This window comes from Diadema antillarum, unplaced genomic scaffold, assembly GCF_040938485.1.
Source record: "Diadema antillarum isolate AM-2024a unplaced genomic scaffold, OU_Dant_1.0 seq00000160_RagTag, whole genome shotgun sequence".
NCBI lineage: Eukaryota > Metazoa > Echinodermata > Echinoidea > Diadematoida > Diadematidae > Diadema > Diadema antillarum.
Window position 1 is genome coordinate 633271 of NW_027271231.1, and position 21603 is coordinate 654873.

The window sequence follows — 21603 nt, forward strand, 5'->3', positions numbered from 1 at the left end:
CGTATAGTGTACCTATCTACCTATCTCTCCGCCTTTGTGAGTGTGTGTACATGTGTTTTTTTGCAAGTATGTATAAGAAATATTGTGATGTTAGTGCACAAAAGCCATGCAGGAGATGTGAGTTTCGGATATGCGATACTTTTTCGATCCGGTGATATCAAACGAGTACGACGTGGAAGTGGGGATGTCAGCGCTGTATTGAACCGAAACCGAAATACGGACCTAACCCGTCCAATCTTCCAACGATCCCAAAAGCGGATCCGCTCTTTCAGATTCTGTTCGTGTCTGAATTGCTAAACGTACATGCAATCAGCCCTGAGTAGTTGTATTTAAAGTAACTCCTGTTACTTCCACGGGAGGCTCACTCCACTCCAGGACGTGTTTGCGACCTCTGCTCTTGGAAGCATTGATTTATAAAAACGCGCCAAAACAACTTAGGTCGTCACCTCGTCTGTAATGACAATCAGCAGTTGACTTTTTCAAGGGAAAGTGCGCAGACGTATCCACCGGGGACTACCCATTTCTTGGTGTTTCTTTTGTTTGGCACAAGAGATCATTATCTCTTCAGGGTTATGCGCTCGACCTCCTGAATAGAAGGAAATGTTGCGAGAAGACTCTAGACTATTGTTATCATAACTTGCATTCATGACAAATTCCAAGGCGCTTCTTCTTTGCTGCTATAATTTCCTGCAATTGTCATGTAATGGCCTTGCGCAAGGCTTGTAAAAACAAGAACTCTAAGCTCGATCGCGCCGACTGTTGTTGGTCTATCACAGCTTTATTATTTGTCATTTCGTATTTTGACTCGTTGGCATAATACATACTGGCACCATCCGGCTTCCATCATGCACCGATATGGCATCCTATTCGTCTGTTAGGATACCCTGTGGACTAGGTCTCTAGGATAGAATCTTTATAAACAGCTCGTGAGGTCTTCCGTTAGACTTTAATTTCATTTGACCAGATATCTTTTACTTACCGTCCTGCTCTTAGGAACTTTTTGTTATTTTATATATTTTTTATTTTGTATATTTTGATAAAAACTGCAAATTCCCTGAAATTGTAAAGTATACTGTCATAATTATGTTGAGGGTATCATTCACTTTCCCTTCTGAGGAAGGTAAGTCAAGAGCTCTTTCTTTGTGCCACAAAAATGAAATTTTGTGTACAGGTTTTCTTTGCATTTTCTGTATAGCATTCTACTTCTGTGACATCACAAACTGTTGAAGTCTTCTTATCCAGAAGTGATGGCACATAGATCCAACCTAAATTGTAAAAATTCATAACTTTTGTACAGATCGTCCACTTTTTCTCAAACATCAAAAATACTTTCTACTAACTTTTCTGCATTCACTGAACCCACGTATATTTGGGGTGGGGGGGGGTAAAGTCCCCTTTAATCGGACATCCGCTGGAGATCACGAAATGTCCTTTTCTCTATTTTGTTTTGCTCTGTTTAATATTTCTCTCTCTGCCTTTACAAAATGCGTTGGAGAGGAGAATCGGACATCAAACATGACAGAGGAATGCGGAATTGTCGCTCGTATGCCGTCCCTTCCTTCCACTGGGCACCCGGTCTGGGAACGACGCGGTGCAGCTGGGAAGCGGTGTCGATATCCGATAATTTGATAAAAGAGGGGACCTGAAAAACCCATACGGGATGGCATCCCCTTTTCACCTCCTCCGCAGCCTAGTTCCCATGCGTTGTCACTCACATTTAACCCACAATACATTTCAAACACACTTTACTCGTATGTAAGGGATACTGGTACCAAACACTATTCCTGTGCTCCAATCGTATTGTTGAAGACGTACCCTCAGAAACATTATTCCTGACATATAGATTAAGTGCCAAAATCGGGCTAATATAGCGATCGTCTAGAGCTGAAAACGGTCTTTATGCACTTGCATTCTGCTCGTGCTGACATTTCTCGCAGAGCTAATAAAGCCGCGTACGAGGGGGTAAGTGACGAGAATGGCATTGCTGGTGCGCACAAGCATCTGCTCTGTTTCAAGAGTTGGAAAGTTCAAGTTGATGAGATTCCCATGTCGACTCGCTGGGCCGAATTACGGAGGGGCGATGGGAAGGTTTTGGCCCAGGTTAACGAGGTTAATGTGTCCAGAATGCGCTCACTTTCTTTTGCATTGTCTTTTTTTTTGTGGTAAATTCGACTGATCGTAATTGAGATGATTGGAAGCTTCTCCTTTTGGTTTTGTATTGATATACTAGTAGATGAACATTCATGATTTAAGGTTGGGTCCTATCGAAACTAATTACAATCTCAGTCGAGCACCCATTTTTAGAATATCATTCTTTAATTGAATGTAGACTTGCAAGCCAGTTGTTATTGGCGTTTTTTTAATTTGCCATAATGTATATTGATATAAATGTGTGGGGGTTTTTCTTCGAACTAAAAACAACAACAAAAAACAAAAACAAAAGTAAAAATTGGATGGGCAATCAGAAATGGTGGCTCTAGATATTCATCCCTGCCAGTGTGTTTTAATTGTTCTGCTCTCCTGACGACAAAGATGAAGCGGTCCAGTCCCTTCTGTTCCCCGAGCAAAGTCTACCAAATCACCTGAAATTTTAACCCGTTCCGTACTGAATTCTGAAATGCCCATCATAGACGTACGGAACGGGTTAAGCATACATCATGGAGCTACCTAGCTCCATGCATACATGCAGTAATCAGTGTCCAACTTGGCGTCGCAGACTCACCCAGCACAGATCTTCAGAGGTAGTTGGAAGCATTTGCCCATAGTTTTGCCCTGTAACCCTCTGCGTGCCACATTAATTTTCGTTTCGTAGGTTTATTCGTACACATTTGACTCATTAGCTCAGAAAGGATTAGTTTGGATATGTCTTTATCTCTAGCATGACATCAGTTAATGTCAACGTTGCAAATGTAGTTTCACGTGGGTTGTATTATTAGCAGTAGGGCGTACCCTTTTTTTATTGCCCAATCATCTTCCTTATAAACTACAGTATTTAGTGGAAACATAAATCATTTCTTGTTTATCATTTAGTTAGGTATTTAGTTTTGTATCAGCAGAAGATTATGTATCAGTCACACCCATACTCAAATTGCCGAGAGTAGGCGAGGTTTTCTAAGATAGTCTTCTTCACTCCTTGTGTTGTGGTACGTCATAGTGTGATATCAAATCGTTAGCTGTATAGGCCCTACAAGCGTAAATAAAAGGGGTGGTTTAGTTTTGGTCGAGAAGGGGCTTCGTGTTTTTAATTTTTTAGTAAGATTGTAAGCAAGTACTCATAAAATCTGAAAGAGCGTACAATTCTAAAAGGAATTGAAAGTTTATTTGATTCAAATCGGTTTGGAAATGGTGGAGATATCCAAAAACAAAGTGGTCCTAGTGAAAAGTGGGCCCCATTGAATTTTATGCTCTTTCATACTATTTCACAACTAGGTTCTCATTATCTGACAAAAATCAAATGATATTAAAAATTTGAGCCTCGGGTCGACAAAAACTGTACTATCCCTTTAAGCACTTTTGAAAGGGAGTTCCCCTCTTGGTACGTCACGTGCGGTCTCGGCAACTTCTAGAAGAGGTTTGCACAGGTGAATCTATGGTTGCCTCTGGAGCACGTAACCACGGATGGCACCACTTGTAAGTCAGGATCGCAGGTAGTGCTTTAGGCGTGATGTAAGTCACTTTCGTGTGACCATTTGGAGGAGCTGAGCTGACCTGACCGTGAATTTATGAACGTCTGTGACCCATATAGGTCTGCTCCTTCGTAAGTAGATACGACAGGTAGGGCAGCGTCGATGCGACAGGGAATGTTAGGTATCCTATCGAGCGAGAAGGGCGTTATGCGAAAAACAGAAGCGCGGGCTCGGGTGCATGTCATGGGTGTTCGCACATGTCCCTGTAGTTGTGATATTCGCTCATGTTGTATGTTCCTCCAGTGAGGCCCCTGGTTCCTCACACTGGTTCTTATTAGGTCAGTAGTTCAAGAGAAGTGCAACCTTATCTCAGTCGCTGTGGAGAAGTAAGTAGCAAAGATTGTGTAATTCATATTGATAAATAGAAACCAGCCCAATGACCTCATTGGTGTCATCTTTTGGTGCTGTTCACTGTAGCTGGACGACAGTGTCGTGTTAAGGAAGTTTCGATGGTTATTCCTTCAAGAAGAGCATGTGGGCAGAATAATGTAAGTTAGAAATTCATTTTATGTTTCAATATCAATCAGTCTTGAAATGAATACGTGGGTTCATGCTGATTTCATTCTACTGGAAAGGGTGAAGGTAATTTTTTTCAACTGGACATTATTCGTGCACAAGTATGATAAATAACATCAGTTTAAATGGATATTGGGGGTCGAAGGATATCGTACAGATTATGGATGTTTTTATTCTTTCGAGTTCGGTATCATGGTTGTGAGACTACGTGTTGCTTGACAACCAAGTCAAGCTTGATGACACCATCATCCCATCACCCATCGCCCTCAAAACAATGCAATTAAGCGTTAGGGTCATAATTACAATAACTCCTGTTTTTGTCCATCATTTACCAACCGGGCACGGTGGTACATTGACCTTCAAATGTCCATTGAATTGAGGAGAAGCCGTATTCCGGTTGTATGGTCTTTACGGCGTCATGCAGACGATGGATTATAGGATATGATTATCAAGTCCTCATGTACCGTTTCGGTCGTTGATGCATGTCGAAGAGATATGAAATGAAGGAGTTTGGAAGTCAGTTAGGTAACGCCGTCATCAGATGGTGTTTAGCGCTCGTACGGTAATCCCTGGTATGGACCCAAACAAAACTTTGATTATTCGTAAATTTTTATTTGAACCGATTACCCGATTTTCTTCAAACGTCACTGATCTGTTTTTCTGATATTCTACATTCATTGAATCCGCATATAGGTTTGAGATGAATTTACCTGTAAAGGTAATATTCCAAGTTACGATCTCTGTCTACATTCTGACAAGTTTCTTATTAGGACATTCGAAAAAGGGGGAAACAGCAGAAAGCGCTACAAGAATGAATGAAGAGGCGGGAAAAGTGAGTCTCTCTATTTGGTTAGACACACGCACACACGAAGATACAAAAAAAAAAAACCGTGAAAAAAAACAACAGCACTAGAACACCGCACCTTAGAATGAAATCGCCCAGTTGTATGACGCGTTTGGTGTGTGTGCTTGCATTGATTCAGTTTATAAGAGCATAGCAAAATAGCTGAAGCTGAAAGCTCGCTATATCACCGTCGATCATTATTATACATTATAATGTCACGAGTCTTTGTATACGCACACTCTTCCACTGTACGTTCAAAATTTGCTTCATTAGTCCAATTTAATCAAAGTTAATGACCCAGAAACGCATCATTATAACCCTTCCCCACGTCAAACTATGAATATACGCAATATATTGACTTACTTATTACAGAAGATAGATTCGAGGTACATGTATTGCTATATAGCTCTAATGTAATGACACATGCGTGTTTGTGACCAATAGATTTTTTTCGCGTTTTTTTTTTTTTTTTTTTTTTTTTTTTTTTTTTGGGGGGGGGGACGTTCTTACTACTAGATGCCAAGGAATTCATATTTACACCACCTTGTCCATGGGCCCCATGTTTACAAGTAGCAGAACCAGCAGAATGAATCTTAATGTTGCAAATATTATGGCCATGCTACTTTATTTCAACCTACTACGTGAATGACAACTGCCAGGATGATTATGATTTATGCCGTTTGTGTTTTTTCCCTCAAAAATCCACTTTGATCCGGCCGTAATCTCCTCTGGAATTTTCTGGCAGATATTTTGAGTTCACCGATCCCAGTGCACCGCAGAAAATACGCTGCGTGTTTGTAGTTCATTGTGTGTGCAGAATACTTGTACTTGAAATTACTAGGATACAACTATATACATGTAGGAGCCTATACGCTACTCGTACTTGCGCTTATAGTCCAGTCAAAATATGAAATGACCCACAACTAATTGCAACAGAAACGATTCCACTTGCATTTGACCCGGAAGAGCTATCAAAATAACATATTAAAAGTTCCCTAAAATTCGAGTGGTGGATCAGTGTCTAATTTGCATAAATTCAAAATGGCCGCCATACAACCTATTTATGCCTATATCTGGGAATATATAACCCACAGAAAGTAAATTCCGGTGTCTAATCCTATGTTTTTAGGTCAAGGAATACAATTATGTTATGTATAGCAACTTTCAAACATCCTTTTATATAGTTTTTGCATATATTTGCATATAATTACATGCAAAATGGCCGCCATATTGCCTGCGCAAGCCCGTATCTTCGTATATCATTAATGTAGTACACTCAGGAATAAGTCGCTATATATCTGGACATAAAACCCGCAGAAAATAGATTCTGGTGTCTAAACCTATAGATGTTTTTTAGGTCAGGGAATACAATTATGATATTAGCAGTAACTTTCAAACTTCCCTTTATACAGTTTTTGCATATATTTGCATTCAATTAAATGCAAAATGACCGCCGTAGTGCCACTACAGGCTTATATTTCTATCTGTAAAAGGTACCTAGTGATGGCGTCTGTGGTCTTAATTTTACTGCTGAGAATCACTGATGTAGAATACGTTCCACTCAGGAATAGTTACTTATATTTCACTAAAAATTTGCATATATTTATACATAAATCTATTCAAATTAATGCCGTGAATATGATTTCAGATATACGAATACAAGCTGCAGAACGTTAATTGTACTGTAATGTCTCATCCAAGATATCAAGGGAAAATTGTTATAATACCATTTAAAACCTTGATGATTATCCTACACGTAGTGTGTATATTCTTGCATTTATCAAAAGTATTGTATTACATTGTACTCACATTTTCTTGAGATACAGCCTCAAAACAGAAAACAACTGTAAGTAGCATCGAATAGAACATATCTTTATTTAACTGTAAATTCAACTTATCTTCCAAAGTGTGCTCAATAGGTTCACAAATATTAAAGTCTGAAATTGTGTAGTAGGAATCGTTAAAATATTTCATGATTGCATGATATTTAATGTATTATGTTTTGTAATTTGCCCTCATGTTTACTGCTTATTACTTGTGTCTATGTTGCAATTCTTTATTTCTTCTCTCTCTTTTTTTTTTTTGCCAAAGGGGGGGGGGGGGGCATATCATCAAGTTCATGATTATCCATAAGCTACACTACAAGAGTTTCATGAGTTTGGACATATCTCGTATAGCTTTCAAAGTGTGCTTACGGTACACAAAAGTTGTGGTTTTTTTTTTTTCAAACATCTTTTTTCTTACCTGCGATGATTTACATCCATGTTTAGTTGATACTTGTGTCCTTTGTTGCAAAACTTTTGGTAAAGGCATGTTTATCAATGAGCAACATATGACCGTGATAATTTGTATGGAAGTGGATTTTGTCATATTTTTGCACGGTTTCACCCAGTGACTCACTGAAAATGTAAAACATTGTGATTTACAGCCAGATACAAAGAAAAAGAAAAAAAAAGGAAATGCCTTAACATTTCTATTACTAGTACTCTGGATTCATCAGTCGATCAATACAAACAGCATCCTTCTCATTGGCTTCAAGCTCATACAACACATATAAATTCTTATAAGTCTTACTTTTACCATTTTTCGTGTTGTATCTGCAGCTTTATTAAAAGAAATGTTTCCTATTGCATTGAGTCTTCGCACTAATAACATTTTCACCAACACACAGTTGTTGTTTTTTAGAAATGCGAGAAGCATGAAGGCTGAATTCAGTTTTGCTGGCGAAAAAGCAGTCTTAAGTCAGATAAAAAACAAAATACATAACATCATTTTCTGTTCCTAACCCTTCCAAAAGGTCCCTTCCCTCCACCTCGGTAGCAGCTTTTCTTCAAGTTAAACAGTGGAAGGGAAATGACATACAATCATTGGAATTGGGACGATTTGAGGAAGATGTTTAATCAAAAAATCAAATATGTTCTGATCACTACAGACAAAGCTGCAGCTATTAAGGAACTCCTGAAGAAAGTCTGATGCAACTGCAAGACAGGATGTTAGCAACTGGCAGTGTATAGTTGCAGGGCAAGCAGATTTGACTGCACACAACCCATACCAGTGTCAGATGCGGGCAATTATATATCAGGCACTTGTAATGTTGTATTTCTAAAATATGTGAGGAGTGAGATTATGCTGTTCTAATTGGTGACTAGGAATAAGAAGCATTCTCGAAAGACATCGACACAGTTTACAACAAACGTGAGACTTACCACGCTTCAGTATGAAATGGAGCCGAGATCCTGTTTGCTTTAAATTAATCAACTGCAATTTCACACCATCCTAGTCCAGAATTTGTGGTAAACACATAAAACACTGTGAGTGTAAGCTATAGTTTTGTATACTCGTTTTTCACTTTTATCATTGATCTCTATTTTGAGAGATCACATTACATACCTTAGTATCTGTATTATCACAAGCTAGAAAATGAAAATAATGTACAGGAAACGAAAGAAAGTTTTCTTGAAATCAAGTGACTTTGATCCATTAGATTTTAAACTCATTTTAGCCAAAGGTTCAAGACAGCAAAAAAAGGTTCAAGCTAATATTGCAAATAGCCATCATTTATATTCTACTGTCCGGTCGTCGGTCATGCATACATTTTCAAAAACCATTTCCAGGTTCTCTTTAAAAAACCCATGTAATGACAGATTTTCAACAAACTAGACAAGTAGCATCCCAAGGATGATAGACTTTCAAGGTGTTCAAATAGACACCATGTCCAAAAGGTCCCAGAACCCCGAAATTAAGGAATCTATTATAAAAAAAAAGTCCCCTCACACACACACACCCTCTCACACACACACGCACACACACACACAAAAGTAGAACCAAGTGTAACAGAGCTAGGTATAATGTACAAAGTTGAATATCTTGGAGATTGCATATAGATTTAAGTTTACTTTTGCTGTTTAACTTGTTTTGGAAATAATACACATTGTATATATATATATATATATATATATATATATATATATATATATGATACTTGTAATCCATGTGTTGGTACCAGGACAGAAAAGATGTCGAATTAGGGTGGTAATGCATTTCAGTCCAACAGTGCTATTTAGTCAGACCAAATTTTCGACGAAAACATTCGTCTTTCTTCACAATTGTCATTGTCGATCCTGAGGAAGACGAATGTATCCGTCGAAAATTTGGTCTGAATAAATAGCACTGTTGAACTGGAATGCATTACCACCATACTTCGTCATCTATTATATATATATATATATATATATATATATATATATATATACCCCAACCCCCCCCCCCCTCCACCCAGGCCACGGGATGCCCAAAGGCACCTTAAATATTACCTATAGGTGCGGACGCCTTGGGGCTGGCACCAAATTATTGGGGGCCACTTTTGATTTTTGATCCTCTTTTTGAAAACATATGGTCAAATTTTCAACAAACTTAGTACTGTAGGTGCATTTATTGCTAGTGTCATGAATATATGAACATCATGCCTCCCTGGACCATGGAGGTCCCTAAAGGCTTGTAGATATGGCCCTAGAGGTTCCCAAAGTCTTCCAATTTCCTCTCTCCCAAGTAATAGTCTTTAAGAATGGATGGAAGGTGAACTTGAGATACTCAGTGAGGGCTGGACCCCTGGCTCTTTTATTCAGAAAGTGAGTGAGTGACATGGTACCCTGATATAACAAGAACATTCTCTAAACAAATGTCCAAACTCATGAAACTTTTGTAGAGTAGCTTATGGATATAAGCTACCCTTAATTTGAATAGATTTATGTATAAATATATGCAAATTTTTAGTGAAATATAGGTAATTATTCCTGATTGGAACATTTTCTACAACAGTGACTTTCAGCAGTAAAATTAAGACCATAGACACCACCACTGGGTACCTTTTACAAATAGAGATATAAGCCTGTAGAGGAATTATGGCGGCAATTTTGCATTTATTAAATGCAAATATATGCAAAAATGTATAAAGGGAAGCTTGAAAGTTACTGCTAATATCATAATTGTATTCCCTGACCTACAAAAAACATAGGTTTAGATACCAGAATATATTTTTTTGTGGGTTTTATGTCCAGATATATAGCGACTTATTCCTGAGTGTACTTCATTAATGGTATACGAAGATACGGGCTTGCACAGGCAATATGGTGGCCATTTTGCATATAATTATATGCAAGTATATGCAAAAACTATATAAAGGGATGCTTGAAAGTTGCTACAGATAACATAATTGTATTCCTTAACCTAAAAAACATAGGTTTAGAAACCGGAATTTACTTTCTATTCGTTACGTATCCCGAGATATAGGCATAAACAGGTTGTATGGCGGCCATTTTGAATTTATACAAATTAGACACTGATCCACCACTCGAATTTTAGGGAACTTTTAATACGTTATTTTAATAGCTCTTCCGGGTCAAATGCAAGTGGAATCGTTTCTGTTGCAATTAGTTGTGGGTTAACCCACTTTTTGTCGTATTTTGACTGGACTATTAGTACCTATACAGCTTATTAAGCGTTGAAACTCCTGGTAACTCCCGTGTCATATACTGAGAATTCTCTTGTTTACAATATGAATGGTATTTTGACACGCTGGTGGTGTAAGGGTTAAAGGGATTGTATAGTTTTGGTTGAGACCTAATTTCAAGTTTCTAACATTCTTTTTGGTGAGATAATGAGAAACCTCTTATGAAATGTGAAAGAGCATGTAATTCCATGAGGAGTTCAACGTTTATTTGATGAAAACTGGTTTTGAAATGGCTGAGATATCCAAAACAGAGTGATTCTAATAAAGTGTGGGACCCACATTTTATTACAATCACTTTGTTTTACTTTGTTTTTGAATATTTCAGTCATTCTAAACCCGATTTTCATTAAAATAAACTTTGAATTCCTCTTAAAATGGTATGCTCTGTACTATTTCACAAATGTTTTCTTGGTATCTCGCAAAAAGATTAAAAGTCCAATTCTTATCTCCACCAATACTGTACTATCCCTTTAAGGTGACACTCGCATTGACCGATGTCGGTGACTATACCGAAGTCAAGTCTCAGTGGTGTTTCTCTTTGAGTTGAGGGAGCATGGAGCTAGCTCCATGTGTTGTAGCTCCATGCAGAGAGTATAGTGTGACGTGTACTTTCCTGTCAGCCAGTCTGACGTTCACGAAGATCACGGAGGTATCACACACCTCCTTTCAAAGATCATCATAGATGGTGTTTTGGGATCATGGTATCTCCCCGTAGCCACCTCTCTTTAGCAAAGTTTGTCCCCATCCATTCTCCTCTTGTCTCTGCATAAGCCCCGCGAGGAAGGAATGTGAATTCGCATTCATCTTCTTCTCTGTATGCCGAGCTGGAAGAGATGTGGCTACCATCAAAAGAGAAATACAATCCAAGCGATTGTCCATCACACCGGACGGGCGAGGCTGGCTGTCTTCCCGTTTCCTGGACACCACCCCAGATGTGGAATTATCATCAAGACTTGTGTTTTCCGAGATGATACGGTCAAATCCTCCTCGCTCGCCAACCGCTCTCCTTCCCTTCCCCTCCCCTCCCCCAACACACACACGAGCAGAAAAACATATTGTACAAAATATAAACAAGACTTTAAGACCTACACGGAGACACAAACATAATGCCATATACACACAAGGACATAAACACGAGTGCATGTTCTTACGGGTTTGCAACTGAGGACAGCGTTTGTATCATACAAGCATTATTTTATTGTAATACTCGAAGAAAAAAAAAACGACTACCCGCACGGTCTGAACCTATTATTCTTGTGTCATCCGTGGAGCTCTGCTGTCATGCTTACGTTCTACTGTACCCTTTATGTCCTCGGACGATAAGCAAAACAAACATTTTGACTAGTCACATGCCTGTCGCGTTTAATGTGTATGATAAAAATATGCCATTTACATAGTATAGCAAATATACAGAGTTGATGAAGATAATTGATGTGTTTCAGATGAACATTATCTGTTACATGTATCCGGTACAGTTTTCACCTCTCCTCCCAGTATCTGTCAGTAAGAGGATGGATGAATCGCGAACGAGGCAGAAGGATGACCAAGTACCATGTTAAGGATGTGGGCCTGGAGGGGGGTAAAGGGGTGGAGCCGAGATGAGGAGGATACCTTGTTTCTTTGTCGTCGGGCTCGCATCTGCGTTATCTCGTTAGGAGGATGCCGTCTCGCTGACTCATCGTTGTATCCATACCATCCGTTTATGGTCATTTTTTTTCTTTATCCATCTCAGGTCGCAGTGTGCTAGAATACGTCATTGAATACGTTTTGTGGATTTTTAAAAAAATACTTTATGTATTCTCGACTTTTTCAAAGTAACTATATTCCCGTAGACTGCACAATGCGTATCGAAAATCTTGTATAGTGAAATGTCTCCCTTTAGAAAGAGAAGAACAACGCTGGGAAGTTGTCAATTGTCTATCTATAAACACAATATGTGTATGTGGCCTTTCTCAAATGCTCCATTAACAGAGAGAGAAAGTTCGATGTGCTGAGCAAGGGACAATTTCTTTCCTTGAGAAGGTGATAGTGGCATATCTCTCGTTGGTATCAGAAATCATTTATCGCGACCTAAAAAAGAAGATGTTCTTATACCTCAGGCCATGCAGGGAGGTGGGAAGAGGCCATGGTATCTGTACGCTGTTTTGGGATCTTTGAACGATGTGATTTGTATATAGCATGGCATGGGATGGGTTTAATAGACACGGCTTTACAGCGCTCGGTGCGCGATTAGCTTTCTTTTCATTAGCTAGTACTAATGGCGCGACAATGTGCTACCAGACCGAGTGGTTTATCAAGGGGCCGAATTTTAAGAAGCAGAAGACGCAAAGATTTCCCTCCGAGATATCCCAGATTTCCTGTTGGAGCTCTCCTGCCAATCCTCCCCACGCGCCAAACAGCGGCGCTGTACGTCCCTTGCCACAACGACCGTGTATGTAGTCTGCGTTCTAGTCGTGCTCCAAACCATACACCCTCTCGTCACTGGGCTGACGAGGTACAATTATTCTTGCAAACTGTTATGTATTGGGACGAGGGGTTCTATGCAAACGGCATCCGTATTGGCAGAACCATAAATAGCATAGATGATCCTTCCTTAGATGAACCTATTGTATTACGCAAATGATTTATTACTATAAAGTAGGACTCCTATGACGGCCGCAGGTAAAGCAAAATGATGCATGTATATATAGGCTACATCACAGGAGACGTCGTATAAGTCACAACGAAGCGACCATTTTAAACCCCATACAGTATTACTATTCGTTCTCAGTGTATTTTTTTTTTCGGCGAGACTTCAGACATCTTGGAAGGGATGAAATGACACGATTATCATGATATAGAAATAACATGTAAAGAGGGTAATCCTATAACCCATAGGAACGCATTATTGAGAGTTACGTTTCAACGTAAAAGCGATATGTTGTAAGGCAAGAACTTATTATGCAAACAATAGTTATTGTCTAGACATGAATAGGTGATTATGTCTTGTCGCCAAGATGTCATATCGGTTTTCGTCATTGAGATTGCTTAAGAGGTAAGCAGAGTATGCATTCGCTTATCCATGCTTTGCCCTGCATTTCTCAGAGACGAGAACAGCTCAATTGATCTGTGAAACTTGGCTGTATTATGATCATATCGTACTTGCAATGGAAGACATGCTTGGTTGTTGGTTTTTTTTTTCTTGCTGTATTTTTACGACGTAAATTCACGCAGAGAAAACTGTTGATTAGATTAGCAAGAGCACGGTTTTCCTTCTTACCGAGGAAATATTCGTCGATGAATGAATGAAACCGAAAATACATAAAATGCCTGATACTGTGCCCTAAGCTAACATCTATGTCCGCTTAGCTTTTTTAGTGCAAAGAAAGATAACACCCGTTATGTCGCCAATAGGCACAAACTGTATGTTCTAATCACTCATGCTGTAGACTTTGTGATAACACACACTAATTATATCAATGACGTATTTAGGGACCTTTATCGAGACCTCATCACCGTATTGAAACTTTTAAAAGCTGATTACTCCTCCCCGTCCGTTTATTATATTGCTTAAATTCCCTCGGCATATAGGTTTGAAATAACACATCAGTCATTGTCAGAATGTCCCATTCCCAAATAAGCTCAGTTTGCCTGAAAATAACAACTTTCGATGTCTACGTGTTCAGGCGTTGGATTACCCTTAAATGGGAATTTCGGACCAGGTAAACGCATGTCTGATAACAAAGAGTGAAATTTTATAAAGCAACAGTGAAACATTGATCAAAATCGGATAAAAATTAAGGAAGTTATGAAATTTTGAAGTTTCATAATTTTCTCAAAGCAAGTAGTTCTTGAACAGTCAGTGTGAATAATAATGCAAGTACGTGAGCCGGCGATGTCATCACCAAACCACTTGTCATAAAGTTTGTGCGCACAGTTTTGAAATGTCCAGTTTGATATGTTTAAACGCAATTATGCCCCAATCTCAAATCCTAATACGTTGTATATCTGACTCATCTTTATTTTGAAGTTATTCAGCTGGAGGTTTGCGCTTATGGAAAAGTTAATTCATTTTGTCAGTTTATTGTACACGAGTAATGGAATATTGTGAGGTGATGACATCAGTAGGTCACCCATTTGGAACATTGTTTTAGAACTATTTTGCATATATTAGCAAAAATTAACAGCCTTAATAACTTCCCTATTTTGTATCCGATTTTGACCAAATTTTCACTATTGTGCTCAGAGAATTTTACCCTTTCTTTTCAGATTAACATTTAACTGGTCTGGAATACCCTTTAAAATGGTGTGCCATCTGAAATTGTTTCTCGCTGTTTCTGATTTGAGAGAGCTTTATATCTTAGGTCAAATTTATCAACAGTCATTTTATAGTCATTATTCGTTTTTATATAAACTTACTATTGTTATTGATCTTCAGATGTCTATTAACTGACTGCATAAATTCAGTGGGATTTCAATAAGTTAAGTGCCATATGGCCTTTCTTAAGAGAACAAAAACACGCTTAAAATATCAGGTGTTAACTAAGAAGGTACACGCTGTCTTTTGTGAAGTCATGGCAGAAAACGGTGGATGTGAAAGAAAGGAACCACGTATATCCGTTGCTAGGTAACACAGCCCCTACTTCCAACTCTCCTTTCATTCAATGAGATTTGAGGCGAACTGAAAATGATGAGATTGTCTTGATAAATCTACCTCCTGTCCCTCATTTACCCACCATGCAATCAGATAACTACCTGAAGTTTGTGTTGCTATTATGAGAGAGAAAGGCAGAGGGAGAGAAGGGAGGAACTCTGATAATTACCGGCAATTTATGTAATCTCTTCGATTTAGCCATCTCTTTCGTTTCACTTCCGAGTGGATGTTTTGAATTGTAGTCCTCCGGTCTTAGTGCAAAAAGATGCATATGGCGCGTAGGGATAGTCAGATAGTCAGCCCGTAAACCGACTCCCTGCATGGTGCACTGAAGTCTTGCGCTTCATTCATTACGTCTGAATCATTTTAAGTGAATCACCTCGCGTACTATCAATTTCCATTAACTCGTCTCATTTTGTGTATGACTGCATCACTCCCAACGCGTTTTTCGTTGCGCTGGCTGGCAGGATACGCCCCTCGTCGCTGCAGAGCGATTAGAGGGTATGTTCGACGGGGGAAGTGGGCGGTATAGTGTTATCACTCGAGCTGAAAATTAGACCGCAAGAGTTAATGTTTAGTCATTTTGTTGAGGGTTCACGTGTAGTTCTTGATTCGATGTCGACGCTTTCGTTTTTGTCGTGACACGGTGAAGCTGTAAAAGGGAAAGTCCCAACTTTATCCTCGATTTCCATATGCGCACGCCTGTTTATGCTATCCGGGGCGTTCAATCTGATGACGTGCATAACGAGCCTTCTCGATTTATTTTTTCCTGAATGGACTTCACTGCTTTAAAATTAGCCCACAAAAAGCATCAGTCACTTTTTTTTAATGGAATTTCGATGAGGAGATCGTCAAACTTGTCAAGGGGAAAATGTTATTTGTGCCACTGCAGAGGCAGAAATTTATTGATTGCGTCGATCGAAGCGACATGGAATTGGTTTTCAGTAATTCAGTTTGGACGTCGTTCCCAGTATTATTTTCGTGTGTAAAAATAGCTGCGAGAAAAGTGTGAACAAATCCCCCTTCTGTTCTGTAGAAAGAATACCGGGTATATTAAAAAGAACTATTCACTGTCTTATCATTGATATTTGTGTTTTTGATTGAAACAGATAAGCTCGGTGCACATCGACGCTAGCGACAGCGGAGCCAGAAAAGATGGATATGGACTTTCACGCCAACCTCGACGTCGATGTCAACGGGGTCAAAAGTGATGTCGAGATAGAGGATGTGCTTACTGGAGGCGGAAGTGATAAATATGTCAGCAACGGTATGGACATGGACCTCGAGGCCGCATTCGATGCGCAACTGAATGACCTCAACCGAACGCCGGAAGCATTATCTGGCGACGATGCCTGGCCGTCGCCCAACGGTGAGGAACACAGCCCGATCGAGAACGGGGCTGATGTCGTCCACGACGACCAGATGCCGACAGACGCTATGGGTGGAGATGGCTATCTGGATGCTGATATGGACATTGCCACAGAGGGCTCTCTCGATCTCGAGGTCGACCCAGTGCGTGACATTGCGGCGGGATCGCTGGACTTTGACACCGACATCCCCGTCAACGACCATCCTGCTGACCAGTACCCTCCAGACGTGGATGACACGCCCAGGGACGAGGAGTCCCCGGAGCAGCCCATCATGGATATAGAGCAGGATCCCATGCTGAGCCTGGAGCATGCGGCTACACTGGAGCCTACACCAGACACTTCACCAGAGCCTACACCGGAACCTATGCCAGAGTCTACACCAGAGCCTGCACCGGTGCGTCAATCTACACCAACGCGAGAAGAGGAGGAGCTACAGCCGCTGTGTCACGAGTCCGACAAGATGGAGGAGCCAGCACAAGGCGAGCTCCCGGAGCAGGGAGGGGAAGTTGCCGAGGAAGCGCAGCCCCTGATGAGCGACGAGGGTATCGCTGACTTTAATGTGGAAGCGGGAGCACTTACAGAGGGATCCCTCGATCTGGATGTCGGCGACCACGTCATCGATGACGACGATGATGCAGGTATTGTTTTTTTTTTCTAGCAAAGATTTCTTTCCATCTGAAGAATTTCTTCTACTTTGAGCTGTATCCCCAGTAAATAGCAGCAAAATACTGCAAGTAGGTCTTGAAGGGTTTTTATGGAACAACAGAAGAAGAGCTATCAGACAACAGAAAAGAATTATTAAAGCAAATGAATGGCTAGAAAGATGAATATGTGAATAAATGAATAAATGAAAGATTTAATGAATGAATAAGTGATATTATTAATACAAATAATGCATTGGGCAACATGTTATTCAATGTCATGAACTACTTTCAAAGTGTTTTAGCATGGCGATATATTTTTGCGGTTTACTTACTTCCTAAAATTGATTTTGAGGAGAATTGAAAATCATGCACTTAATCACGTTTCTTTTATATTCCAGCTGTAAACAAATCCAGCCCTCCAGTTGTTTTGTCAACATTAACGTGATCATAAAATCTGGGAGACACGCGACATATTGGCCACGAGTTGAATGTTTGGCAGGTATACCTTTCATATAGTCATGCAGCTACCCTGCAATTACATGAATGTCGACCATATTCAGTACACATTGCATCACATACATTAACCCTAAAAAGACTGGGCTATTTTGGTAGCTAGAAAGACGAAAGACTGGGGGGGGGGGGGCCTAAAGGGCCCTGAAGATATCGGCCGTGGATCGCGCGATCGCCGCGGAAATTTGCACAATGATAGTGTGCGATGTAATCTACAAGATCGTATATTGAAATTTTCCAAAATAGTCTTCTTTTATTTTATTCTTATTAATTATGCTAATTTGTGCGAGAAATCAGACTCTTTGATCTAAATCAGTAGATAAAGCTCCAAAAGTGCTCATTTTTGGTCTAATTATTCTTTGTGGCATTCTTAGCAAATGTACTTAAAAAAGAATTCAGTATCAAAGTTAATTTGAGATTGTTGTATGAATTTCTATATTTCTGTGTTTTTTTGACCTTTCGTTTTTGTTGTTTTTTTTACAAAATTTGTGGTAGACCCTTTTTGAAGCATAGTACTCCTAAAACAAATTAATTTTAGCTATTGAGAGTAAAAATAAGCATATTTGTATGAACCATGTGAAAAAAAAATCAATTTGCATTGACTTTGTACACAAAATCACATTTTTGAGCCATTTTCGGCCTCACAAAAAGTTATGTAACTTCAGAATCGTACCCCCGGACGTCACAAATTTGGTGTCAAAATGTGCGGGAAACTCGAAAGAAAAAAGTCATAGAGCATCGCGGCGAGAGCATTGCGTGTTGCAGAGTAATCGCGCGAAATGTCGAGGGGGGGGGGGGCTTTTAGGCCCCCCAGTCTTTTTAGGATTAAATGTAATTGTGTGATATAAACAGTAACAAAACAATTTGACGTGAACAAATACAATGAAAACAGAGCATCCACAATACTATCCTATGGACGAAAATACATTTTATCAATCATACATCAATCAATTAGACTCTCAGATCTATGTTAGAAGCCATTATAGAGAACTAAGTCTTGAACAAAGTCTTTAGAACTTTGTAGTTTTGTTTCCTAATTCCATATCTTCCCAGCATTCACTCTGAGTTTGAATGAAGTAGCTGCATAACCAATTTCACAAAATAACTAATATATCTTTTTTTCTCTCCCAATACTTTGTAAATACTTGAAAGGTGCTTTAATATTGCCACATGAATCAGACATCGTGACGTCATTTCCGGCAAAGAGTCAACGCCCTGACTCCGAGAGTTTTTCTTGGCCCACTAAAGGCTGGTCGCCATTGGGCGATAATTTTTCCCCCGCCGTTCTCCCGACAAACAGGTACAGGATGCATGCCAGCCCACGGATGCTCGTCTTAAAGGTCGAGTTTTACAGGTGTCGCCAGGTCGCGCTTGTTTACGCTCGGCTACATCTTTTGCAGCTATGATTGCCCATAGCGCCCAGTATCCAGCATCGAGATCGCGTAGATATCATATCGCTGTGTGATTGCGTGGAATTGCGTGTATTGAAGATACACACTCTAATCACAATACACTGTATTGGCAGTAATTTTCACTACCTGGCACATTTGAATCTGCCAGCAAGGACTGGCCCAGGAAAGATGTTCTGTTTAATAAGGAATGGGACTATTGGTCTTGGAATAAAAGCTAACGGAACGTCAGAAACGGACCACATTGGAAAATTAATTGAGCGGTTTGTAGATGGTTTAGGCTTAATGCAACTTATAATTTTCAAAGATGAAAAGACATATTTTCATTTTTTCATGTAAGTCAGATAGAGGGTTCGCATTTTGGATACATTTGAAAAGAAAAGTAGCTGGAGTTTCGGGGGGGGGGGATGTTCACCAATATTCACCAATGAGAGCCGTTGCAATGTTTAGCGTCATGGAGCAGAGTTTGACGTTTGTCGCACACCCACGGAAAGAATCGATTTCATTGGTCGCAAGTGCAATCAAACCAGGGCACTTTAGTCAGAATAGAGTAGGACTTATTCACCACTTTAAGTACTTGTGCCTTTCTGCGGGTAGTCGACTTTTTGCTTGGTTTGACACAGACAGGAATATATCGCCTGGATGAGCAGTCTTAAAACAGGAAATGTGACACCGCGCTCAAGAACTGTAATGGAGAAATGATAGCTTCAGGGAGGGGTTTTGTTTTTTGTTTTGTTTAAGTTGTTGTTGTTTTTTTTCCGTGTTATTAACGTTTTATTGTGTATCTAGACTCTCTACCCGCACCTGATTTGATGAGAGCTTGATAAATGCTTGTCTCATCTTTCGTCTGGGTTAAGTTAACATTATTATGCAGAAACGGGCGTACAGGTGCTGCCAAACGACAAAAGAAAATGCACAAGAAAGAGAGGGATAGAGATAGAGATAGAATTTGATACCCACCAGCGCGTGACTCAAGCATAGAATAGCAAAAAGATGGATATACCTCATATACTTCAAAACCAATACTCTTCCAAACTGGATCATCAGTATCACTGATCGTGGTTGTCCCGAGTCCAGTATGCACCATTAGTGAACGCTCTAATCGTTCTGGTATATATATATACGCGATGAATTAATTTTCCTCGTTGCATCTACTTCTTGAAAGGTCCCGAGAAGCATTCGCAGCGGGGCACCGTTTTATGAAAGTTGTCCGCTCTGACAAGTCGTCAGTCTGTTGACAATCACCGTGGGAACAGTCAGTGGCCAGAGCTTCTCGGCCAATCGAAAACCGAGGATTTTACCGAAAGTGTCAGAGACTGACAGCTTGTCAGGCGAGGGACTGACAACTTTTATGAAACGGTGTCCAGGTCTCTCCCATCTCATCCAGCTTTGCACGAATAGAAAATGAAATCATTTCAACGCCAGCCCAACTGCAACCCATTTCGGCCAAGCGAGCGAAGCCAACGATTTCTAGCCATGCTAGAAACATATTATTCCGAATGATAGCCTATTTCACATCTTATCAACGAGAACTACAAAATGACATACCGTGCTGTGTGTTTACGGCATGCCAACTTTACGTGATTGCTTTCCTTGCGTCTTCCCTTACATTTAATGGTTTTGTTTTTCTGCGTTTTGCGTTGTACCTTCTGTTTTTGGCCCTACAGCAAATCTATAGATTCGATGTCATCATGGCATTGTGATCCTTTCCCCTCCCCCATATTAGAACATGAGGATTAACGATAGATTGATGTATTTTGTCCTCCTTTTTAGAAGTAAGAAAGAAAGAAAAAAAAAACAGGACAAAATTAATCAATCCGTTGCCCCAATAAGAAGATTGCAAAAGTTCAGACAAAGGACTCTAACCCTGCCAAGATGTCAAAGAGTGTCTCTATCTCCATTTTGTCTGCCATGTTTAAAATAAACGGAACTTGAAGGTCTGAAATCCAGACTACAATGAAACTTATACATTGACTTTTTGAGGAGCGTCTACCAACATCATCAAATTTTCGTGAATGTCATCATTGAACGACAAACATGTGTGGGGAAAAACACACACACCAAAAAATATGACCCCCACACATGAAAGTTATATCCGTCATCACATCAGCAATTGCCGCAAAATATAGTTGGTTTGATTTGTGACGTCGTATGATCATTTCCTCTTGTTTTTGTCTTACATCTCGAAAACAGTAACTTCCTCGCAGCCACCTCCGCGTAACAATGAAATATCAGCTAATTTCATACCCCTTCTAATCAATTAGTATAGATTGAAATGAATATATGAAGAATCCAATGAATATCATGTACAGAAATTTTGTTATTTTTTTTTTGTTGGTTCTCTTCATAGGGTACTGTGGTCAATTAGGTAAAATCTGCACGTATACCGACCCTTGGCTAGTACTGTAATCATGATAATCATGGTTATTCTATTTTGTTATAATTACTTGATGCATTTGTATTGAGAAATGTGAAAAACAAA

The 21603-nt window shown here is 39.7% G+C and overlaps 1 protein-coding gene across 2 annotated transcripts in view; it reads left to right on the plus strand.

Annotated features, from left to right (window-relative positions):
* LOC139727957 (sodium- and chloride-dependent glycine transporter 1-like) overlaps positions 1 to 21603 on the plus strand; it is an 89872-nt gene that overhangs the window by 38406 nt on the left and 29863 nt on the right. The window contains exons 1-2 of one of the 2 annotated variants that reach the window (XM_071638929.1): positions 15586 to 15689; positions 16298 to 17196. In XM_071638929.1, coding sequence (XP_071495030.1) covers positions 16344 to 17196 — 853 coding nt within the window. In that variant the 5' untranslated portion in view covers positions 15586 to 15689; positions 16298 to 16343. Of the gene's footprint in view, positions 1 to 15585; positions 15690 to 16297; positions 17197 to 21603 lie in introns of those variants that run through there. The other variant, XM_071638928.1, reaches the window with a different exon arrangement.